Source organism: Netta rufina, assembly GCF_964035555.1.
Source record: "Netta rufina genome assembly, chromosome: 6".
NCBI classification, from domain to species: domain Eukaryota; kingdom Metazoa; phylum Chordata; class Aves; order Anseriformes; family Anatidae; genus Netta; species Netta rufina.
Genome location: NC_140129.1, coordinates 11,628,497 through 11,654,168, shown reverse-complemented (window position 1 = coordinate 11,654,168; position 25,672 = coordinate 11,628,497). Strand labels below are relative to the sequence as shown.

The 25,672-nt window shown below is 47.7% G+C and overlaps 1 protein-coding gene across 38 annotated transcripts in view; it reads left to right on the top strand.

The window, feature by feature from the left end:
• HDAC4 (histone deacetylase 4) overlaps positions 1-25,672 on the top strand; it is a 234,312-nt gene that overhangs the window by 101,298 nt on the left and 107,342 nt on the right. For all 38 annotated transcript variants that reach the window (XM_084288680.1, XM_084288701.1, XM_084288688.1 and 35 more), the window contains one exon: positions 14,598-14,842. In XM_084288680.1, coding sequence (XP_084144806.1) covers positions 14,598-14,842 — 245 coding nt within the window. The remainder of the gene's footprint in view (positions 1-14,597; positions 14,843-25,672) is intronic.

Genomic DNA, 25,672 nt, shown 5'->3' with positions numbered 1-25,672 from the left:
CCTTTAGTGGGAGGCTTCTCTTCTTATTCTTTTTTCTTTTTGAAACAAGTCATCGTAGAGCATTGCAAATCTGCTGTGTGGGCTTTGTCCAAGCCTACCTCTGTGCCCTATCTGAGCTGAAGGTGAGTGGCGTTGGCATCCCTTGTTATTTGTAGCCCAGCGCTAAGATTTTCAGCTTGCTGTGGTGCTAGGCTTTGAAAGCCTTGCTTTATTGAACTTTAGGGCACAAGTAATGAGAAATGATGCTAGACGTTTCCCGTGAAAGGTTTCCTGTGAAACCTTGAAACCCGTTTATTGGAGAAAATGTTCAATTCGTGATTCTGTTTTAATCTAGTGGCAATCTGCCGGTGTCGCTGCCCCTGAGGCTCCCCAGGGATGGACGTGGCAGTGGTCGCAGGCGGATGGTGCAGGAATCTTCCCCCAGTGCTGCTTGTCGGGAGGTGCCGTGGACTGTCCCCAGCGCTGGCCGTGCCATTCAGGCTGTCCCATGCTGAGCTGTCCAGGGAAATTAGTAATCATACCCTCACCCAGCGTGGGGCCGAGTGGGAGGAAGGACAAACCGCTAGATGCCTTTGTCGAGCTCTTGCGCAGGCTTCTGATGGTATCATTTTTCCATTAACTGCGAGCGTTTACACTGAAGTGGCACAGAATCAAAGTGCTGCTGGTTACGTCTCCGATGGTTTTGGCGTGGTACGGTCGTGTACGACACCAGGGATTTCAGAAACAACGCGTTTCTTAGGCGTAAATCAGGGCAGATGGTAAAACCGAGTGACCTCCCAAATCCAACAGGCTTGCTCACCAGAAACCAGCGGGCTCCTTTCTGTACCCATAACATCTCCTGGCAGCCCGGTTCTTGCTATACCAGCTTAGTTTTGTCGTCTCCTCTTGCAGAACGGCCTCCGTGTCTCCGGTCAGCCCAGTAACCCAGCTCCTCCATGCCCACGGGAGGGATTGTGCATAGCCGTGAAGTGGAAACATGCAAATTAAAGCGTGCTAAATCACGGGAGGATTAGGCTGCAGTGATTTAAGGCTGCCTTATTTCGGCATGGAAACGTTTACATGGAATTTATCATACTTTGAGTTCTGCTTGTTGTCTGTGGAGCTGAGGTGGGTGGTCCCACTCGTAGGCAAACACAGAGATCTGTCTCTTTCTAGAAGTTTCTCTGTACCAGAGGTAGTAACAGCAGCGTTTTGGAAATGCTAAGTGCTAATCTGAAATCATCAGCCTTGGTGTTTAGGGCAGTAACGTGTGCTGCAGGAAGGGACATCTTGCAGGAGAGGACCGGGATGCTCCGGGGATGCAGTGAGGGGCAGTTTGGTATCGCTGTAGTATTGCAGGGCTGTTTGGTTTCCCTGTGCTGGTACCGGGAACCACCACAGGGACGGGTTAATTTTTCCTTCCCTCTCTACTGAGGGTCCTTTCTGAAACCCCAGGTCTGTGTCCTTTGGGAGGGCAGAGCAGATAGGGGGCTCCCGCAGCCCTTGTGCCCTGTGGGGTGCAGGAGCTTGGTGTGGCCTCCGAGCACGGTGCTTACTGCGGGCCTTCATCATCGTGGCAATTAGTTTGGCCCTGCAGAAACTTATTTTGCCAGCTGAAAGGCCCTTTGCTGCAGCCCAAGAACCTGCAAACACCTGAGTTTTTCCCTCCGCTGGTGCTTGCACACTGTAACCCAGTTGTTCTGCAGTTTCTGTGGATTTATCCATCTCCCATCCTTCACGGTGGTGTATCCATCCTTCAATGTCTTCCAGACGTTGTGGTCTTTTTCTCTGCGGTTGTTTCAGTTCTTTAACGCCCATCTTAGAAACCAGACACTGGAACCGTAAGTGTTTATCGGTGCTGTTTAGAAGTAAAATCCTCTTTATGCCCTCTCTCTATTTTTAGGATTTATGAGCAAGAATTGCATTTCTGAGGACGATGCTCTAAAGGGAGCTGAGCAGTTCATTTTCACACATGCTGCTGTGTTTTATGAATATTTCAAATGGTCTGGCTTGCCTTGCAAGGATGACTGTTTCTGTAATCTGTTGGTTATACGTCTTAGTGGATGAATTCTCTGTGCTGTAAGGAAAAAAAAAACACCGCACACCTTAAGTTCAGATTTTCTGTAAATGACATGGCACATTGAGACATATTAATGCTTGATAATTGGTTCATATTCATAATGCTTTAATTGGTTCATATGAATGCTTTTCTAAACCTTTAAGAAAAAAGGGATATGAAGGGAGAAGTCAGTGCAAGTCAGCCTTGTCCTCCTCTCTCCGTTGGCCTCTTGCCTTCACCTGAGAAGCTCTTCAGGGCTGTTGCAGGCTCCTGCCAGGAGTTTAATGTTCAGCACAACCTGGGAGCCCAGTGTGGGGCTTCTGGAGGCAACCACGATGCAGAAATGAGAGGGACGGTACTTGAGTGTAGTGAGGGAGGGGGGATTTTTGGGTGTAGTACCTGGTGTAGGCAGGAGAGAGGAGGATGGACGAGCTGGTGGGCCAGCGAGCCCTTTCCCTTCAGTCTGTAGGGCTTAGGTGAGTGGGCTGCGAGAGGTAGCTGCTGTTTAAGCTGTGACTGCACGGATCTTGCATTAGTTATGAAATTGTCCCGCTGACGTTCATTTCTAGACTCATTTCTTGGTAATAACCACGGGTACATACTGTTTCAAGAAAGCGACGGGCAAATTATTTCCATCTCTACTTGTCTCCAGTTACATTAAATCAACTTTAACCTTCCTAAACTTGTCTTTAAAGCAGCCTTCTTCAGCTTACCTCCTGTAGCTGTTCTTCAGCTGCATGCCCACATGTCCTTTTTTATCTTTTTCCAGTTTTCTGAATGCCTTTTGTCCATGTCTCCCCTTTGTGACCTAGTGTCCTCTTAAGCCTTGGTCAGCTGAATCACTGAACCCTCTTGAGGTTCTTTCTAAAACCTTTTATCCTTTTCAGTGCTCTGAAGAAAAGTCGTTTTTATTTTGGGTAAGGATACAAAAATATTTTTCTGTCCTCATATATATATATATATATATATATATATATTTTAAGTCTCTCACCTTTGAGCTTCTCACAGCATCTTGTTCCTTCTTGTGGTGGAATAGGTCCCACTCTTAAATTTCCTAAATAAGAGTGTTTAATGCACTGGCACTGTGTCACTCATTTTTTCCTTTGTTTTTACCACTCTTGGAGTTTTTGAGCTGCACACTGGGATTTAGGTTTTGCATTAGCTCACATACACGCTCCCCCATAGCCCTGCAGTCAGGCTGGGTGCTACACTGGAACTTGCACCAAAATCCCAATCTGCAAAGAGTGTGGTGTTTTATTCTCTAAATAGCAAGAGATGTTGAAGGAGATGCTTTAGTATTTCAGGTTTCTGTTAAGCAATGTTTACGTGGATGAGCATGGTGAGCAAACCTCCTGACCTCGGAGATTACATTCCAAGGAACAAAACCAACTCTTTGTGGAAGTGTTCTGACAATTCATGTTTAACTACGATGATATTTACAGTTACCATATCAAGACCATGTTTTTTTTTTTTTTTTTTTACTAAGACTGCTGATTTTTCACCAAGCACAATAAAATGGTATTTGATCCTAAAGGACTTGTGCATGTTAAGCAATGTTAACCTGCATCGCCTTACTCGCTGGAGCAGGAAGGGAAGGCTCGCTCAGCTGTTGCTTTAGCTGCAGTTGAGGTAGTGTAGGGGGAACATAACCCACATTTTATACAGCTCTGTATGGTTTGTCTTCCGCTTGGATTCTTCTCAGTTCAGTAGCTTCTAACAGTGGGGTCAAAATAAAGGTGAGGCTGTCACTTCTGCACCCAACTTGCGCCTTCTTTTCCGTGCATGCTACCAAGGGTTTTGAGAGATGGGTGTCACAGAGAAGTTGATGAAAATGTGATGAAGGAAATAAGAGAAGTGGGAGATGGGAGAACCTATTTGGGTATTTGTCCTTGTTCATCCAACCTTCTTTAAAGAAGTGTGTACTGCTTCTCTGTCAGTACACGTCAGGGTAGGAGCACACTGTCTGTCCTCTTCCCTCTTCTCGGCAGAGCCCTGTAGAGCACAGGAGTGTCGTGGTCCTTGTTATAGTGTCCAGTTGTGGTTAGGCTATCCAAGAAAATAAAGATACAGGAAGGGGACAAAACACTCATTTTTAAGCCTTAAAATGTACGCTTATTTTTTCTTGCTTTTATACCTCAGGCAATGTGGAAGCTGGACAACAGGATAAACGTTGAGGGGTGGGTAGCAGACATTGTGCTCCACCTTTGGTTAATGCTGGGAAGAGTGGGAAATGGATGTTTTAGGTGCTTGACTGACCTACCATTTATATACATACAAGGCTTTGCTAAATTCAGATGTTGTTCTCAATGTCACAGACCTTTTAATTGCAACTAGTTGAGTGTATGAGATGGGCAGGTGGTGATGGCAGTCTTCTTGTCCTCTGAAATGCTGCTGCTGCTCAAGTAGTTTGGGGAGCTGCTGAACAGACACTGCTGCCAGCCAACTGACTTACACACTTCAATAAAATATCCAGAACTTTAATTTTGGAAGCTCAAAGCAACAAAATTCAGTTGTCCCTCTAAAAGAATGCGTTCCTTTATAATGAAGTTTATAATGAAGTTTCACGTTGCACTATTTTCTCCTTAAGAAGGAAAGTTTAAAATTAAAAATAATAATAAAAATGTATTCTTTGTGAGACTCCGTACAATTATAACTAAATCTGGATCTTAACTGTTGTGGTGTTGTGGATATTTTGTGTTAAAACTCATCCTGTATCTCTCTGGCTCTCGACGTGTATGGGAAGAAGTGCCCCTGCAAACCAGATAAAGGAGGTAATGTTCTGGTTTTCACAGACTGGGATATTTTCAGCAGGATGAGTGCTGAATTGTTGTCCCCTCTTTAAAAGGCCGTGCTGATGTCAGTGGCTTGAAGGCTGTGCATAAATGCCAAGAAAAAGCTTGCTTTGAGTGCGGATCGTCGCTGTGACGTTGGAGAACTTGTCATGCGTAGAGTACTCCTAGGATTGGGGGCACAAGAAAAATCTGCCATCCCCTTTCAGGATTTGGGTACCAGCAACTGAAAGGCTGATTGTTCCTCTTAGTCCGCACTGATTCAGATGGGTTTCCTTAACAAAAGGGTTTTGTAATTATTCTCAGTACTTCGTCAGCCTGCTACGTTTGTATTTGTTCACTTTATCTGGTGCATCTTTAAAAAAAAAAAAAAAAAAAAGTTTTTAATAGAAGTCCTAACTCGAGTGTTTCATAGTATTTGCTTTAAGGAAGTGAAAGACATGGTTTTGTGGAAATGAGGAAGTGCCGTAACGTAATTTTTCTGTACTGTCATGGAATCGGAGGATTTTGAGGTTGTCAGAATTTCTCTAGAAAGCTATTTATTTTTGAGCTTCTCTTAAAATGGCCTATTTTGTTCTGCACACCTTGGCCATTTGGGATGGATGAGAAGTGACGTCCTGGGCTGACGTACCTGGCGTTGGGTGACTGGAAAGCAGAAACCCCATGAGAGGAAGGCTGCGGGCACTTGCCTGTCTGAATAAACACCTTGGGCCAGGATCCTGGTTTCGAACAGGTTGTGGAAAGCACTGCAGCCTCAGAGCAATCCCTGGGATTTTGTGAGAGCTGCTGAGCTCTCTCCCTCGCTCAGCTTGCGATTCAGCTGCTATTTTTGCTCCTTTTCTGTGGCTGAGGACATCGCATCGCACGTTTTGGGGCTTGTTGTACAGCTGGGAGCCGCTTGATTGGTGACAGAAACGAGCTGCCTAGCCTATTAATAATCACCATTCATTCACTGGCTGCTTCAAACAGTCAGAATATGTCTTTTTTGGTAAACTCCAGCATGCGTAACGGGAAAGGCAATTCCAAAGAATTTTCTTTTACCTTTCCTTTTGATCCGAGGGAGTTTACATACCACCGCTTAACTTCTGAATGAATGAGCTCATCAGGTCCCGAGCTGCTTATTGGAGTCCTGGTTTTCATGAAGAATCCCACGGCTGCCAGCACCTTCCCTTGGTGATGCCCAGCTCCTGTGCAGCTGCTTGTGCCCCTGCTGGTGACAGCACTCCCCTTCTCATCCCCAGGGATGCTGCAGGCGCAGGAGAAGGAGCTGGTTGCGTGCTCTCCGCGTGGTTTTGGCAGAGCACCAGCATTCCTCCTCAGCAACAGATAGGTGACTTTGATCTCCCCGGCTCCTCTCGGTGTCTTCAGGAAGCTGACAGCGTTTCCCTGTAGCAGTAACTGCTTTTATCACACGACTCTCTCCGGTGGCCTGGCCGTTTACCAGCTGGCACCACCCTGGCTCAGGAGAACCTTCCCCCTGGTTCCCATCTCACTGCCCCACGTCCCCTCCCAATGCCTGTCCACATGGTGGGTGCTACCATGGGGAAACCAGTCTTTACTCCTCTTCCTTGACACATCCGAGCAAGGAGGAGATGTGGTGCCTGCTGTCCTCCTGTAATTTTGTCCTCCCATCACTCCTGTGCTGCTCTGTGGTTGCTTTGCCTGCTGCCTTCTGCTCACACTGATGTGGTGGTCGCAGCCTTGCCAGCTCTAGAGCCTTGTAAAGTGGTCCAGGTGTCTAGCAAACCCTTGCTATGTAGCTCTCAAACTCTCCCATACATATCTAGCTGGGTGGATTTTTTCCCCACAAGGAGTTTTCCATATATATAACCTCAGGATGAGACTTCAGTCCTTTTTCCAGGCTCCTGCCCCGTCTCCTCAGGTCTCTAATTCTCCTTTCAAAAGTGTCGTTTTCCCTTCAAGGAAGTTCAGGCTGAGATGAGACAAGAGCATATGAGACATCTGTGTGGGTTTGTTTCTTCAGAAGTATATCAGATCTTCCTTTAACCTCCCTTTTTGTGCTGGGTATCTGGTAAAGTGCGGAGTTCCTTGTACCAGCAACTAGACAGATGGATCAAAGAGCTTCGATTGCCGGATAATGCTTGCAGCGAGGAGGCAGGTAAAATTACATTCCCAAGAACGTCTTTTAAGAAGGGGTGTATGGGATTTTTTTTTTTTTTTTTTTTTTTGGTATTTCTGTATTCTGTTTTTAATTACTATGTAGTTGGTTAGACGCTTTTCCCATGGAAACTCAAGTGGGTTTCAGCTGGCTACCCCCCAGGATGAAAGGAAGGCATGAGGAAAACATGCAAGGAAAGGTTTGCCGCAGCTGTATGAAGTCTGAAGTGAGGAACATGCCAAGCTTACTCGTGATCCCACTATCTTTGATTTCAGTACAAGCACTGGAGATGATACCAGTGCTCGTTTGGTAGAGACGTTGTTGACTGCAGCAGCAAGATGGAGTGAGATAACGACTGAAAAGGAGGCAGCGAAAGTTGAGCATCTCCCTCGGGGCACCTCTGTCCTGCACAGGCACATCTCTGGAAGACGTCTGTGCCATCCAGGTTTGATTCTTGGCCTTCCTGCAGACACTGGGACGTGAACTCCTCAGATGCTCATTCAGGACTTACTGTTTTGTGCACTCTGTGGTGCTCTGTTTCATTTTTGGAGCGCTTGGCTTTCCTGCTGCAGGAGGATGTAGTGCCGAAAGGGCTCAGGAGGTCGGGGTGCTGCAGCCTCCCAACAGGAGTCCTGGAGTCCTCTGAGGTCCTTTAGGCAGAGCCCTCAGGGATGCATCTGGTCCGTGAGATCTGGTATTTGGCTGTGACACTCTGCATTTTCCCAAACTCTGAGGCTGCAAGCTGGAAAATGCTACAAAGCGTCATTTTCTGTCTGTTGTCCATGTAATTTAATGATTTTTCTTCTCCAAGTAAAGAGACATTTTGTACTGTTTAAGATGGAGGGGGCAGGATAAATGGACTGGCCTTCAAGTTTTAGTTTCCTTACCATCATGAATAAAACGTGCACGCAGACCTCCCTCGGGCTTCTGCCACGTGTCAGTGCCACGTCTGCAGGCGGAGGGATCGGGATCAGCCAAGTTGGTCCTGGAAATCCAGGATCGGCGTGCCCTGCTCGTGTCTCCAGGTCTCGGTAGTAATCAGGAGAAAGTTTCTGTGCGATGAATGAGTGAGTGACATTTAAAACTCCATCTGTTGCCTACGGTGCGGTGCCTCGCGATGTGTTTCAATGGCTGATGGGATGATTAATTTCGGCTCCCATTCATGCCGCGTGAAATGTTCTCAGCGCGGGGAATGACTCCAGCCCTTGCTGAACTGCAGCATGTGTGGTGCTCGTAGGAAATCTCAGCTGCTGTTTACTCGTAGCTGGTGCGCCGAGGGAAGGATCGGGGCTGCATTTGCATTCACCCACGCAGCCCTGCGAAAATAATGGCAGCGCTGGCGTACCGAGCCGCCTGCTTTTCAGGGATGGCTCCGTCCCCGATGCAGCCTGCGAGGAGCTGCCCTTCCTACACGTGGCCCAGGGGGGTGACTTTTTGTTTTTGTTTTTTTTTACAGGGGGGGTCAAAACCTTCTTTGTTTTAACACACTCGATGTAATCACATGCTCCGCGCTTTCCAGATTCGGAAAGCCTTCCTTCTAGCAGATATCATCTGGTAGATATCCCCAATGCCCCGGGCCAGGTCCAGTGACCCGGTGGGCAGCTTTCTTGTTCTTACAGAGCTGCTCAGACAGATTGCTGGCCTGGCCCCGTGGAGGGGAGTCGTGTCACAGAGGTGGGTGTCTGACAACGTGTGCCACCTGCCGAGCCCCATGTTCCCACCACCGGGTGGCTTCTGGCTGGGCACATGCCTAGAGAGCAGACTCAGTGGGTACAGCAACCCATCGAGCTGTTGTTTCCCTCCCTCAGCTATTAATTTCTGGGGAAATGCCACCGATCTTCCGGGCAGCCCATTGGGAAGAGTGTCTTGCAGGTTAAAACCCGCTGTGTCTCTCCCATGCGCTCTGAGGGCGCCGCGCCGCGTTCCTCGGCCGCTCCGTTACGGTTTACACACAAACACGCTGCTTTTATCCCGGCGCTGCAGTCAGATACTGCAGTAGCTCGTTTCTATTAATAGCTCTGATCTCACCGTCTCCTCGCGTTTGGGCGAGCTGTGACATTTTGGGAAGCGGAGCCCGGCGTGCCTGGGGACGCGGCCGCGCGCAGTGGCTCCACGTCGAGGCGAGGGAACGCGGCGGCGCCTCGAGGAACCACTGAGCACGGCGCTGAAGCCTCCCCGCTGTGCGGCGTGCGTGCTGTAAGTGACACGCTCCTGCCACCCACAAGTCATTTTGTCAACGAGGAGCCACGCTGGAAGGCTTGGCGGAGCCGGCAGCCCCCCGTGCAGCAGGGCAGCCCCCAGGAAATCGGGCGGGTGGGACGAGCCGCCTCGACGCGCGCTATTTTCGCTCCTGCCCAGCGATGAAAGCGGCCGAAAATAAGGCTTAGGGGGAGGTCCCTGCACGTGTCCGCTCTCCCGGCAGCATCAGGAGGAGCTGCTGCTGCTCAGTGCACCACGATCAAGCCCTGCTCGGATCCCGAGGGTTGGTGCTGGGATGGCAGCGAGCGGCAGGCTGTGGATGCAGAGCGTGGTCTCTCGGTTTTGCTTTTTGCTTTTTTTTCTTTCCTTCCTCTCTCTTTTTTTTTTTTTTTTTTTTTTTTTTTTCTTTCGCTGTTCTGCTATTGGCAGAATCTGGCTGGAGGGCAGCGCCGGCACGGCAGTAATTAGAAAGCAAACTCATTAGTTGGAAATAAAGCCCAAGTGCGGGGAGGATGGGAGACGGGGGGAGAAGCTGAGTCGATGCTTTCTGGACAGCGCTGCCCGGGGACGCTCAGGCACAGGCACCCCGTGCCTGTTGGAGCTGAAACGCTGGCGTTTTGGGGCACGTGGTGGTACGTCCAAAGTTTGTCTGCTGCCGGGATGGGACGGGGGTGCTGCCTGCCTTCCCCCTGGGGACTGGGGTCGGGGTGCCAGCTCGGCCCCCCAGCAGGAGGTGGTGTGTGCGGGGCACTGCGCTGTTGGACTTGAACGAGGAAAGCCTCCGCTGTTGGGTTTTTAAAGAACTTGTTTGGGAAATGGTTTTCAAGTTCAGCTGAAGTAGAGGTTCTGCCGACAGGAGACTTGAATTGAAATCTGTTTTCAAAGGTCCCGTGTCCCCGTCATACCGAAATCTTGTACATTTCAGTGTGCTTTCGGGACTGAATCCTTCTATTTTTCGGTCTTTTAAGGACTTTCATGAAAATGCTGTGTCGGAGAAGGGGGAGAAAATACAGCTATTACTGTTAGCCTTATTTAAATAACACAAGTGCATATTTAAGTAGCGTCACCTTCTAATCCCTTCCAAAATTCTCAGTACTTGCAGAGAAGTTTGTTTTTTTTTTGTTTTTTTTTTTTTTTTTTTTTTGTTACAGGGCAGTACCACGTATGGCTCTCCGGTAACGTATTTATCTGCAGCCTCGATGTGGGATGATTTTAATGCCAAACATTTTTCGTAGGGAACGCGCCCTTGCATTATGTGGTGTTGGAGATCATCAGTTCATTCCAGCAAGTATATTTAGCCGATAGATGACTTCCACTGGGTGATGTTATGGACAAGCTGCGAGATGTCAAATTTACAATCTCAGCCATGAGGCCACTACGTGCCTACGATCAATGAGGGCCAGAATGCTTGAGGTCTTAATTAACGTACAGCATGCAGGCAGTCTTTGATGCATGGCCATGTTTTATTTATCTGGGGAGGGAAAACCATCAGACTGTTTCCAACTTAGTGTAAAAATAATGGGAACTGAACCGTGAAAAAAATTCCTATGTGCCTAGGTTAAAAGAAATAGTAATAATTCCTCCTGTTTTTTTTTTTTTTCTCCTTATGTTCCTGCAGTGATGGAAGGGGCCGGGTGAGCATGCGATAGTTTATTATTCATAATTGAGATCTTGTCTTCTAATTCATGGGTTTGGCATTTCTCATTAAAACTCTGAATATAGTCTTTGTGCTTTTGCTAACGTCATGAATCTGATTGTATTAATATGTTCTCAAGGCAGAACCTATAAAAGCAATTTTCTAGTCTACCATAAAATATTCATAAGAATACAGGCTTTTTTGTTTTGATGATGTGTTCATTAAGTAGAGAAGGTTTTATTGTTTTCGGGAGGGCCCTGTAGGTCAGCAGCACTCGCTGCTTCTGTTGGGAACTCATGGCATTTCGAAGAGTTTTTTGAGACCGAAATAGTACGAGGCAGGGATGACGCACCCCGCGCGCAGACAATGAATGGGAATTGTGGCTCGGTCCCCGCAGCTGGCGCGCTGTGCCGCAGCGCCGGGCTTTTCGGGGGGATTAGTCGCTCTGCTGCCCGTAACTCGGCACAGGAAACGTGAGGTTCGTCGAGTTTTCTCAGGAATATTAGCTGGCTTTCTTCTCCAGCGCCGCGAAAGTCACGGCTCTTGTTACAGGGTAAAACGGGAGTAATTTATCACAGGGCACAACTCGAGCTCCCGGTTCCCATACCGCTCCTGCAGGGCTGCAGTAACATGTTCCTTCTGGCTGAAATTGGGTAAAAACCTTTTATTTTCTGCTTTAGGAAATACGGTACTTGGCTCAAAGGTGTCTGTAGGAAAACGCGTGCACATTTCAAGGAAAACTGCGTTCAGGCTAAGTCAGGCTGACAGGTTCAGCCTTGTGCAGCGAAGATAACCGCATTTACCCGGCAAACTGGGAAGCCCGAGCGAGCGGCTGCCACCTTTGTGCTGGTAGCTCTTTAGTCCGTGGTTGTAAAGAGGGGAGACGTCAGTGCCAGGTGCTCAGCAATCTTCCTGCAGCAGCCCAGGCGTGTAAAAAGCTGGTGATTCACAAAGACCACCGCGTTGTTTGCTGTACTGACTCATGGCTTATGATCCTCTCGGGTTAACTGTTTCGAGCTCTCCTCCGGCTTTGGGGACTGTGAAGTTGCATTAAATTATTCTCAGGGGACTTTTGGGGTGGCCAACAGCCCTGCTCCCGGCTGGCGAGGTGGCTCAGGACCGTGTTCATGCTGTAAGACTCAGGGTGCGATTTCCATAATGTTTAGATGCAGGTGGTTAAACTGGATTTTGGATAGCCACAGAGCATCACATTTTTGAAGGCTAAATGGCTTGTTTGGCTTTTTATTTTATTTGGTTCTGTGCAAATACTTGCGAATACCTGTTATTTCGTGCATTTTTCCACCTAGATCCAGCGTGGGGACGGGACTTTGGGTGGCATGGGAACTTTCCTCTGGTACTTTCCCAGGCCACAGCCCGTTTCACACGGTGCAGGGGACAGCCAGGTGTTTTCTCAGGTCGCAGCTCGTGCCCAGACATTCCAAACCCAAAACACTCCTCCATTACTCTGGAGGACTTCACAAACCAAACCTGATCCCAGTTTCCGAGGAGGAGTTAGGATCTCCCCATTTGGGGGGTTTCTGCAGGCAGGGGTGTTCGGTGCACCAGGCTGCCGTGCGGGGGAGAGCCCCCGGGGACAAGGACACAGGAAGGAAAACAATGGGGAAGCGGAGGGGAGAACCCGTGGGTTGAATAATAGCAACACTTGCAGCAATCTGACCTTTTGCAGCAAATACTTCCATCCAAGAAAAGTCTCCTCCTCCTCCTCCCCTGCACAAGCCCAGCTCCGTTCCCGAGGCACAGTGCGGGAGCCTGTGGAGCTTTCTGCACACACCCCGTGTGCCCGTGACCCAGCCTCTGGAGCCGAATTTGGCCTCTGAAGCTGAATTTGGCTGCTCGAATTTGGCTGCTTGGTCCGGCGTTGGGTGGTGAAGGTGCTGGGAGGCAGCTGAAGTGGCGGGCTGGGAGCTGGCAGGGCACTGGGCTGGGCAGGAGGACACGGTTTGTGTGGCTACGAGTGTTAGGAGTTTTATTCAGATAATTTTGTGTCCCTAAACCCCCCCCAGCTGTATTCTCTAATAAAAGCAATGATTTTTTTTTTGCTGTGCTTTCTGTTTCCTATGTTAAACTGTATTACTCTGCTGTTGAAGAAGCAGTGGTGGTCTCCATGAAACCCATTTTGTGTAGACTGAGCAGAATTTCTACATTCATCCCTTGGTACGTGAATTTCCACCCCTTCAGCTTCAGCAGTGCTGCACTTCTTAAATACCCACTTGTCTTCGGTAAAAAGGCAGGAGGTGAGCAGGACACGACAGTTCCTTCCCGGTGGACATGGCCAAGGTCCCCATCCCTACGTTGTGGCCATGCCCTTGGCTTTGGGGCCATGGGTTTTGCCACCTTCCCAGGCACCCCAGATCGCTCAGAATTACTCCGCTTTTATTTTTGCTGCCTGCCTCTCAGTTTAGCTGCAGCTTTTCCCAGCATCAGCTTTTTACGCCTTTCTCAATTACTGGCAAAAGTAAACATATTGATAGCACCGGGGGGAAAACCCGATTAAAACCCTTTCTTTTAGAGTCGGAATAGGGTTTATCACACTAATGGGCTGAGCTGGTAAGGCTGCGTGTGGGCGTTTGTGGCATGCCACCAGTGCGGCGGGGTGACGGTAACGTGGTGGCTTCTGTGCCCGCTGCCCCGTGCCACCTGCAGCACCGCGTCGTCCTCTACTTTGGACCATTTGCAGGTCGCTCCAGGTGACCCCAAAGAACACATTTCACTGAGCCCCAAGCAAAATAATACAAACCAACCAAAAAAACCCACAAACATATGCACTTTATTTTCCATTTGTCTTGAAGCTTAATGTTTTTGAAGAGTCAGCATCTTTGTTTTTTAACACGTGATGTTCATTTAGAGGTGTCAGAAGAGTCTTTAAGCGATTGCCCTGCAAAGCAAGGTGTTAAACATGGCAAAAGTACAGAGCTGACATGAAACCCAGAACTGTCCTTCAGGTGGAGTTAGAAACGTGCAGTCATTCATGGGATGACAGTAATGTTTTTTAGCAGGATTAAGCTGAGTTATATTGCAAAGTTATTTTTCATAGATGTCGGTCCCTGCTGAAATTATGACATGCTCCTTGTCTTCAGGGAGATGCTGTATGTGTAAGCAAAGAACGGATTTTCACTGCGCGGACAGTCACGGTGGTGGTTTTCCTTTTTCCTTCCCTCAGCAGATGTCTCATGTTCCAGGTGGGTCTGGAACAAATTTTTCCTGAAATTCCTGTAAAGAATCATAGAACAGCTTGGGCTGGAAGGGACCTTTCAGGTCACCCAGTTCCACCCCGTGCTGTTGGCAGGGATGCTGCCGGCTAGACCAGGTTGCCCAGGGCCTCATCCAACCTGGTCTTAGAAGGATAAATAAAGAATACAGCATGTAGTGTTTTTTTGTGTATTTTTTTTCTTTTTAAGCACAAAACCATGACAGTCCTGACCTTTGGATCCTACCAGTTGTTAGACAAGATTGATCTTCGCCGTGAAGGCTCAGATTAGTATTTATCCTTCTTGTTTCAAGTGATGCTAGAAGAGAGGAATGGAGATGTGTGTTTTGAATACACAGGCTTGGAGTGACAACAAGAAGGGTCACGTGTGATTCATTGAAGTCCTTTGCCTTTCAACAATGCACATGTTTATAGGAGATGGTGGTTGGAGGAAAGCTGCTTGAACTTTGACTGCTTGGTGCTTTTAGCTGTTTAAAAAGCAGGGTGTGAGTTTAACAAGTGCTATTCCTAGCTCAATCCAGCGCGTCCAGCAAAGACCTTCGGGAACAGAATAAAAAGTAAATCCCCGTTGTGTTTTCCCTTTGCAGTTGATGTGACCACAGCACTGCCCTTGCAAGTTGCACCGACCTCAGTCCCGATGGACCTGCGCTTGGACCACCAGTTCTCCATGCCCGTGACGGAGCCGACCCTCCGCGAGCAGCAGCTCCAGCAGGAGCTCCTGGCGCTCAAGCAGAAGCAGCAGATCCAGAGGCAGATCCTCATCGCCGAATTCCAGCGGCAGCACGAGCAGCTCTCCCGGCAGCACGAGGCCCAGCTGCACGAGCACATCAAAGTAAGTGATGGGCAGCCCTGCCGCGGGAGGGGACGCACAGGTGGACTGGGTTTGGGGCTCAGAAACCTGGTCAGCAAATGATCTTTACTAAAGGGATGGGAGCACCAAGATTTAAAGGGGGCTGGCGTGGAGGAGAGGAAGCAAGGTAAGCCAGTGCCACGTTAAGCCATATCCACCCATCTGCAGAACCTACATCTGGGTTTGGGACACTTACATAGCCTGATGACAGTAGCATTTAACCCCCAGGAGGGCTTTTAGGCCACCCGTTGCTAATACCACATATTTGGGACTAGAATGACATATATGCTGCTCAGGGGACATATGCTGGTGGCGTTGGGAGCTCGATGTCTCTGCAGGAACAGGAAAACCAGACACGAAGGGCGCAGGAGGGTCTGCACGCCCCGAGGCGCTCCCAGCTCCGCGTGTAGGTTAGCTGCTGGCCGGGGCCAGGAGGAAACCTAGCACACGGGAGGATAAGTAGGAAGTGCAGTTCGGAAGATGGCTGTTACATAGTGAAAATGTTAGACATTATATAAATATTTCACAGTGATAGACTATTGCTATGGTAACGTAAGCTTTCAGAATTGCTAATATGCTCTCTTTTCAAAGGGGGATTAGCACGGCACATGGTAAATAGTGTTAATGTAATATTAAAAAGCAACCTCAATTCAACCTTATATAACTTCCATTTTTAATACAAAATATATGCCGGAGCGGGGAAGATAGGATTAAAAGTTAATGTTGTATTATTTACAGGCTTCTCAAACAGAGTTATTAGCCTGGGTGTGCAAGAATAGATGCCGTTTGAAGGCTGATTAACAGCAAATGCCTGTGTCCTGTGTGGGTCCTCTAGCCTGCTCTCTTTAGGACAGAGGGGTGGGAAGGTGTGTGCGTATGTGCATATATATTTGTAGATGTGTATCTCTTCACACGTGCCTGGACACGCGCTTTCGTGCCCAAGTAACACAAGGTCAGTTCACTGCATTTGTGGTTCACACAGCACGTTTAGGAGGTAAATATATGAAATCTCTATGACAGATTTCTAATATTTAATTACAATTTCACATTTCTTTAGATACTTGTTTTTGAAAATAAGACAGGACCATTGTATTTAACAGACAACCTCAAAGTACAGATGACAGGAACATTGTGGCTCTCTTACATTGAAGTTATGACTGATTCTGGTAAAGTCTGCATTAGAAGCAAATCAAGATCTGATCTTGAGCAGCCAGATAGCATGGTATATCTAGATCATTAGGTAATGAAGTTGTTCCTCTGATGTGTAAGACTGGCTGGATGAAAAACTTAAAATAGGAATGAAGTAATCCTGTACAGAAAAGGATGATGACCTGAAAGGTGATCTGCAATAGTGAGCGTGTCATTTTAACCCAGATTTTCTTTAAAATGGCCCGTTATTTCAACAATCCCATGATATATCACAAATAAAATAAACTCCAGACCATGCCACTGTGTAATTATGATGTTTTTTTTTTTTTTGTGAAAACTTTACTTCCTGTGTTTGTGTTCGTAAGTCAGCCTGCATTTGGCTGACTGCTAGATTTGCCAGCTCCTTGGCCACTGACTTTCATAAATGGGGAACTGCACTCAGTGCAGCAACTGTAGGTGCAGTGAGGCTGTTACTTTGTCCAGAGAGCTAAAATTTATAACCTCATATTTGGACTCTGAACTCAGAGCTGTTCAGCTGCTTTATGGCTCATGAAAAATGGGGTGGGAGGGGAGAAGGGGAGAGAATATTAAAGCAAATAAATAAAAATCCGATCCCACGTGAGTGGAGCATTAGGGGTTGAGATGTGAAATTCAGTATAAATGGTCCTGAATGAAGCCACAGGGCTCTTTTTGGAGGAATTCATATGAATTTTGAAGAATCAGCTCACTGGGATGTGCGGCGTGTGTCCCTGCACCCTGGGTCAAGAAGGACCTTCCCGCTGCTTCTGTCCTCATCTTTACTTTTAGTGCTGTAGACTAGGAGTGCACAGCACTCAAATCTCTGTCCCAAGCAAACGAATCCCAGGAAATGTCAATAAGACCTAAATGCTAGTACAGATGAAGACTGTGGGTCTAAGGGATTGTTGCAGAGCAGTTCTGGACCACGGTATTTTTAACAGAGACACGAGATGGGGCTGCAATTTATGATCTTTCCTGGTTACTCACACTGAATCTTTGGATTAGCTCTGAGAGGGAAACGGCAGATTCGTGATGCTCAGGATCAGGTAGAGGATTGCTTACGGTGTCACTGAAGTGAAGAATTTTTTTAGTCTCTTGTCCTGAAAGCAAACTGTTCAAGGTGAACGTTACAGTCCTGAGATTCTTCAACTGAAAATGTTGTTTCATAGCCTGAGAGTTATAATGTGGAGTAATGATTGTAATGAAGGTGTCCATTGCTCTCTTGTTCAAAATTATGTTCCCAAGTTTCCTCTTCAGGTAGCTACAAAGTCTTACTTTGGGTGAAGAAAGGCCTGAGAACCCAAACATGCTCAGATTTCTGTTCAGATTATACATAGCAGCTGTTGACCAGAGTAAGTTTGGCTGGAGTGAGCTTGCAGTGTGCCTCACTGCAGTTCTAGTTCTCAAATGTTTTCAATGTCTTGTCTGACATTGTTTTTTTTTGTTTTGTTTTGTTTTTTTTTTGATTCAGGAAAGCAAACCATCAGCTATTGCAAGGTGTGATTGTGCATCTTGCAAACTTGCATGCTTTATGAAAAACTGCTGCAGCTCTGTCAGAATTGTCCATGTCAGAACAACCTCAAAATCTAATGAAACAAACCAAAAATTTTCCATGAAGTTCTAAACTTACTGACCAAACAAAATGGCAGTTTTTTACTTTCTCCCTCGCATTTCCAAGGACTCCTTGGAAATGACCAGGAGCTTTGTTACTCCTATTATTAAATTCTAAAATTGCTTTGTAAACTATTTCTGCGAAGGGGGGAGAGTTTCTGCATCTTCCTATTTTGCATACCTAGGCAACACTATCTAGAATCAATTAATTTGGCTTTCCTCATTACTGCCTAGCATCCAGCATTTTAATCAAGAAGTGCAAAGCATTTGTTTGTTCATCAGTTTCTGTCCTTGAGCAGTAATTTCTGCACTTTACCCTGTCTCATGCCTGTTTCTCAAACCTTTTGCTAGGTCCCTAGACAGTAAGGATATTTTGGATATCGCAGGAGAGCCGCCAGAGGAAACACTGCATTGGATCTCTGTTTCGGCAAGACGTTTGTGTTTCAGTACCTTTGCATTCTTCCTCTTACAGATGTTGAACAGTTCGGTTGACAGGAATTCAGTGGCTGGGCACACACATACGGGGTATGGGTGAAGGTAAAAAGGGTTTTGATGCATTTCTGAAGCAGCTCTTGTACCCAAAGGAGGAAGATTCTGGGTTTGGGACAGAGAGAAGTACAGCTGGCATGGCTAACTTACAGCACACGGCACTGTGAAGATGTTAAAGCACTTTCTGGTTTTAAGTGTTAAACCCTTAGCTAGTACAACAGTAATCACGTTTTGTGTTTTTCTTTCTATTTTTACCATGCTGCTGGTGTGAACAGAGAAACCGTTCTGACTCAGATGGGGGCTGAGGGGGTGGGGGAATCTCTCTCCCTCCCACCCCTCCCCAAACAAAGCAGTGCTATAAGAAACATTTTAGGTTCTTTTTTAAGTAAATGAAATTTGGCTTGAAAAAAAAATATGCTGGCATGTCTTTCTGTTTTTCTGTTCCGGTAGATAACTTTTTCCTATTGAAATCTGAAGTTTTGGTATTTTCCAGCCCTTGGGTTTATTCCAGCAGCCCAGTTTTAATCGTCTGATCCAGTGCATGGGGAGCAGGCAGGTGGTCGCCGTCCTTCTGGCTGCGCGTGCTGTCCCGTCCCTCGTCCCCCCGTTGGTCCTTACTCTCACAGAAAATCATCAGCTGCTCGCATCTGAGCAGAAATCGTGGTTTTGGAAGAAACAGTCTCCATGTAAAGGTGGCAAATCCTGGAAGATGGTGCAATCTGGAGAAGCAGGCTGGGAGCGAAGTGGTATTTGTGGAAGGGAAGCCGACTGGACGTGGTTAGAGCTCGGCACGCCGAGGGAGCGGGATCATCGCGCGCGGGGAGCAACGCGAAAACTCTGACATGTTTAGGGAAAATAAGCTGAGCCTTATGAAGACTTCACACCATATGGAAATACAGAAAACTGTCTTTCACAACTACAGCACAGCTTTGCAAATTGCTGAGACTTGACATCTGAAAGCAGAGCGAGAGAGGAAGCCGGGGCTGTTGTGTACCGGAGGCTGCTGCGGGCTGGCTGCAGATAGACAAGTGCTCGTCTCCAGCGCAGGCGCTTACCTTCAGTGAAACAGATTTTCCACTGAGGCGTGCCTCGCCAGATGTGCAACAATATTTATAGCCTTCAAATCTGCCTTCCTAAACAAAAACAAGGATGGAATAAGGAGCCTGGCGCCCGGGCCGTTGCCGGTGAGACCGTGGAAAGCCTCTCTGCAGGTTCCAGCGTGAGCTCTGCTTGACCTTTGATTGCGAAGGAATCGGCAGTGAATTTTTTCCTTTGTGAGTCACTGATTCCCGGCCAAGATCAGCTGGAAGTTACCAAAAGCTTTTCCATTTGCCTTCTGGTCAACGGCTGGAGGGGAGATGATTGAAGAGGGGCAGGAGACGCGCTTTGGCAGCGCTAGAGGCACCTCGGGCGCCGTGAGCTCAGCGGAGCAGCGACGCGCCCGGTGGGTAATGCGGTTAATCCCGCTGCCTCTGCGCTGCCCGAGTTCGGAGCAGGGCTCATAGGAGCTCTGGCTGTTTTATAGCTGAAGCCGGAAACTTATTCAGGATGCTGACGCACGTCAGCATTAACACATGACAGCAGACACCAGAGGTGTCCTGGTGGCAGTGGGACAGCAACAGGAGAGCAGCTAAGCCTCGCAGCTCCTTGCGGGCCTGAAATCTTAACCCGGAGGCATGCAAAGATGCTAATTCTGTCACGCAATGCTATTCCTCTTTTTTTTTTCCATTGGGCTGAGAGAAGAATATCTGTGTGCATCAGTAGCAGAGTGCCATGCTGCTTGTGCAGTGTGCATAGGATGGGCAGGGGAGGCATGGGTCGCGTGTGAGCAGCAGCAGCATCACGCAGAGGAGGGAGCTCTGTAGCAGAGCTCGTCGAGGAGTGATGCTGAAGTTATTTTCTTTTTGTTCCCAGAGAAAAAATTCCTACGTTAAACAGTATGCTTGTGCTGCTTAGTGGCTTTATGCCAGTAAATAAAAATATGTGGAATGTTTTCAGACATTGGCTTTATATATAGCAACATTCAGATAAAGCATGAGGAGATGGTTTTGTTTTTGCTGTTTGCAATTGACATGTTTTTCATCAGCACAGCTTTCGGGCTGATTGAGGGGAGGTAACGTATCTAAGCTGTTAGTACCTAAACTCGTTTTTCAGAGACATGGGATGAAACTCCAGCCATTCCTTATTTTGGTTTGAGGTCTTGCAGGGAATCTTCTGGGCAGATTTTGCAGTGCTGTGAAAAACACGGAAATAAAATGGAAGACTGCTTCTGTGCGAGTCGTGTTGATGCTAGAGTAAGAAACTGCTCTGTGCTCTCCTTTGGAGGCACCTGCCCTTGCAGTGGTTGGTTTGCTCGCAGGAGAGCTGCCTGGCCACAGGTCACGTTAGCTTTCAGCGTGGCTGCTTTCAGGACGGGAATATAGCGCCCAGAGTCCCTTCTTGGTGGCCTCTCTGAACTGCATTGCTTCTTGCTTTCTTAACAGGAAAAAATCTGTGTGTTAGGAACCTGCTGACACGGTTGGTGTCATCTGTGTCCGCCTCGCAGCTGTGCGGGTGGCTCCTTCCATGCCCCTGAGCTGGGGATGCTGAAGGCAGCACCTTGGAGCTGGGGCTGCAGAAGAGGCTTGTCCTGCCTTGCTGCTGCCCCTCGCCCTCTGTTCTGCTGCTCATGTTGCACTCTGGAAGTGCAAGCCTGGATTTAACACCCCCATGCCCTGCTGAGCCCATTTTCTCTGCCCGTCCTGCCCCACTGCAGCCAGACTCCCTCGGCTCAGCTCCGTGGCTCTGTTCTGCAGAGCGCCCGTTCCTGGCGGTTTGCATCGCTTTCAAGAGAAACTTAAAAAGCCCGGAGATACCAGGTGTCTGCCTCTGCGCTCTGACATGACAGGGCTATTCATCTTAGAGAACTGCAGCTGGGTACAGGCAGTGGTAAAAACAGACTGAACATTTTGTGCCTTGTTACTACCTGAATTCGTCGCGCAGAGCTCTCTTGCTATTTCTAGATGGCTTCCTCTTGTCAGTGACCTTCTCTTGTTTTTCTGGTGCACGTAGCTGACTCCGTGGCCTAAAAGACTTAGACCTGGATCCTGCAAAACTTAACTTCTGATGGAAATAGCCCCGGGGAAAGCTTTTGCAAGATCAGAGCGTTTGCTGTCTTTGAAGGTTGGGGGTGACTTTCCTCATGCTCAAACTCAAGATCTTTTCTGGGAAGGGAGAGGGCAGATCTGCGTGCAGAGGTGTGGATAAATGTCAGCAAATGCATATAGCAGCATGGATGCTTGTAAGCCCCATATCTCAGCTGGATACAAAGCCATGCAGCAGAATCTGGGCTTCTCCCTAAGAAATATTGGTGGTTTCTGGACTGAAGCTGGATTGCTCAACCAGGAGGGTTGTCTGCAATCGTCCCTACAGGCCTACTTAAAGGATTTCCTTTAAGTGGCAAAAGAAATGTTTTCTTTTGGCTTCTCAGAAAATAGACCGCCGTTTGCTGGGTGGAAGGAGCAGAATGAGAACTCCAGATTTTCCCAGCTTTACAAGATGCATCCCAAAAACTGCAGTCAAAATTGAAATCGCAGATCTCACTACAGCCAGTGGACTTGGTGGCTTTCCTCCCGTGAAACCATGCACTGGTGTCCATGGAATTGGCTGGTCCAGCGAGCCTTGTGCTCCTTGCACCATTTTTCCTGTCCTTCATCCGGGGGTTCCCAACTTTCCAGCAGAACACGGGGTCTTTCAGGCTTGGCAGCAGCAGGAGATGAGAAACCTGTTGCCCTGTGAGCTCAGCTGCTCCACGTGCCTTCGCTGAAGCCCCTTGCCCAGGGAAGACCTCACATGATGCATTTTCTTGCTACTTAATCTGAAGTTGGACTGAAGTTGGGCTGACCCCTGGGTATTCTGAAGGCTGACTGTCTGACGTAAGCGGCAGAAATGGCAGAGTTCAGTGGCTGACAAATAGACAGAGGATCTTGCTTACTTGATAGCACGTTTGTTTTTTGCAGTGGAGTCCAAACAACTTTTGAAGTGGTTAAGTTGCTGTTCTTTTACCCTTTGTAGCATGCGTTTGCCTCCTGGTATAGCATGAGGCACACTGATATTTTTATTTTTAAAGCTAAAGACATAATGGTTTCTATTTAAGTTAGGATTTTGAAATAAACAGCAGGGAAAAAAAAAAAAGAGTATTTGCAGTTCACACTTAAATTTTCTACTTCAACTTTATCTTATTTTTTGAACTAGATAAAAATAGATGGGAGATTTTCTAAGAGAAAGCACAGATAATCAAGGCAGGAGTAAAGAAATACCCAAGTGAATCCTGCTAATATGTCAGGAATGGTGACCTGTTAATATACACCATCACTGATTAAATTAACATTCATAAACTGAGAATTCCTGTTACTGTATATGGTCTCCTGACAAAATTCAGCTGGTGTATGGGAGGATGGAGTTGCACTTAAAATGTAAATCATACTGTGAATAACCTCACTTGTCTACACACAGTATGAACAATGTTGGGGGCTTAATCTCCGTGTTTATGTTCCCTGTGTAACTGGGGATGGTGTGTAAGGGTGATAAATGTTTGGTATTTAAGGTGGTGGCACGTTACCTTTAAACGTGATGCTTCTGCTGTGCCTGCGTGAGCATCAGATGAGGTTGGCCATTCATTTGGAGTCTGCAGCCTTCCTTCAGGTGCAGAAGGCACTTGGGTTATCGCTGCCTTGTTTCAGATGCTAGCAGAGAAAAGGGCTTCGCAGGCTGCTCCACCGCCCTGTTTTTTCCCTGCCCTTCTCTGGAGGATAAGCTGCTCGGAATGAGCATGTTGCAGTAGGTCCTTGATCGACTCCTAAGGCCTTATTTTTCCTCTTTGCGAGGCGTGTTATCAAAGAAGCAGCCGAAAGCAGCTCTTGCTGCCCACCAGTCTTTTTGTTCAGGTGCTTCTCAGCTCGCAGCGGGTGGGATGTAAGGTACCTCCCTGTCTCGTCTCCCTTTGTGCAGGGCTTTGCAGTTGTTGAAGCTGAGGTTTCCCTTCCCCTCCTCTCACGCCTGCCAGCTCACCAGTTCAGTCGCTCTGTTCCTCTTCCTTCACGTGGGTGACCAGGAATGGTGGATCAGTGGATGCAGCTATGCTTCTCCTTTTCTTTATTCACATTTCATCCTTGGAAATGACTGGCATCCAACAGCAGCTCTTGTAGCTTCTCCCATTACAGGATCTTTGCCCAGCATGTCTATTCCTGACGGTGCTTTTAGTGTAACATTGCCACTCCAGCTCCCCCACTCCCTGCACCCTGAAGCAGTTTGGAGAAGACAGAACAGTTTCTCTGAGGACTGAGGTCTGATCACTCCTGGCACGTTAAAATCTCACATAGCCATAATCAACAAGGGCTCCTGTTTATTCAGGACAATTGTACAGCTCTGATTTATGAAGGCTTCCAATTTTCATCATGGTCAGACTTGCGTGTTCCCAGCTCCTGGTGCAAGGCGTACAGATTTACCCTCACCTTCAGAAACCAACATCTAAAATACAGTGGAATGAATGCAAAGGAGTTGCCTGTCTGTCCCACCTTTAGAGAGAAGAACGGGAGAAGGAACTGAATATATTAGGTACTACGAATGTGGCTCACTGCTTTCTAGGCTGTCAGGTGCTGTGCTTCTGGAAAATGTACAAATGAGGCTGAAGGGGCAGTCAGGGAGCAACAGGCACAAACAGATGTGTTCTCAGGACAAGCTTTCCAGATACTCAGAAGTTAGAGGGGTGAAGCAGCTGTACAAACCTTCGGCCTTTTAGGGGAGAGGTGAGTAGTAATAGGATGTGGAAGGAATGGAGATACAGCAGCCTATATGCACATACAAACTGCCAAACTAATAACGTGAGATCTTTTCACCTAGGGCTGGCGATCGGGAAACTTAGCCCTCGTTCCCTTTCCTGAAGACATTTGAGCCTCATAAACGTGAACACCAGACAGTCTCAGTTGGATATGTCTACCCGAGATCCGTCTCTTGCCCAGGAAGCTGTCAGCGGGGAAGGATTGTTTTCTTGCGTAGTGCGGAGAGGCTGGCTGCGGGGAGTTCTGGCACGGGCCTGCCTGCCGTCAGCCCGGCTGATAGCTGGAAGGGGCCGCGCTGAATATACGTTCGCTTGGTGGTATGTCCAAGAAAAGAGGTGATAGACGTTTGTTCCGAGCTGTGCTTTCAGTTTTTTTGCGTCTAGGAGCCCTTGCTACTTGGCTTCTGCTGAAAACCACAACTCTTCCCCCCTCCTCTCCCAGCACAACCTATTAATTTTGACTTGTCTCCGGTACTCCAGAAGATATCTTCTGTGCAGCCTGACTAGCTTTGCCCTTGGAATTAAAACCCACAGCGATGAAGCCAAGAGAGAGAATCCTGAAACTGAAGCAAGAGCCTGAGACTTCAGTAAACAGGATGGAGAGGACACGAAGCAGAGAACCCAGCCAAAAGAATGGCTAGCGTTGAAATTGCTCTAAAATAACCCAAAACAGCAGAGGTTCTCCCAGAAACACATCAAAACTTTCTGTCCACCAATATGCTGTGATTCTTTGTGGGGTGATTTGATGTGTGTTTATTTCAGCTTTCCGATTGATTATTGCTTACAATTTTCCTTCCGTGTTACAGAATCTGAGTTCCAAAGCCTTTCAAATATCTGAATTAACCTCCCCCCAAAGCTGCAGGAATTTGCCAAAATCTTAATGCAAATGATTTACCGTAAATCACTCTTTGCAGCAAAACCCCAGCCTCACTCTCTGCGAGGCGAGAGGACGATTCTCTGAAGCTTCAGCCTTTAAGGGTGCGTGTTCAGCAGGTGCTGAGAAGGCGGTGGGGTGTTCTTGGTGTTGGCCAGCATTAAGCTGTCACGTTTGAAGCCAGTGCTTCACTTGTACATCCTTACGACTTCTCTGAAGCTATTGCCTGCGGTGATGTCCCACCGTGCTGTGGCACCTTCCACAGGTGAGCTCAGGCTTAGGTTGAGATCCAAGCTAGGAGGTGGACACAGCACTAAGCTGCTTTGGCTCACAGCAAAGTTTTATCAGCAGTAGGAAAGGCAGCTGTTGCTCACCCGTGCTTACATGTGTGATTATCTGCAGCTTCATGAGTAAGGGTGAGCTGTCTGGGTACAGATAGTTTTACGCTGCCTTCCACTAATTGCAGTAAGGGAAAGCATGCAAAATATCTATTATAAAGACCTAGGAGCCGTAGTGGAAGCTTCAAAACCTCTCCTGCTCTGCAGATTTTAATCAGTTTTACCACGGTGTGTGAAGTAAATGGCAGAAGCACCTTTAAAATGGCTGTTGTATGGGAAGGAATAAGAGTGTGGGCAGAGAGCAGTGTCTGGCTTCTGAGGAGAGGATAAGGTGGTGTCTGAGAGATACAAGGATGCAGGAAGGATCTGAATTCTTCCTGCTCATCTAGCAAATCGAGGAGTGGTTATGCAAGCCCTAATGCAACACGTCTTCATGAAACAGGTCCTCGTTCTTTCCGGTAAATAGGATTTTTGTTGTCAGCACCACGCGCTTCCCAGGAGGGCACGTGGCTTTC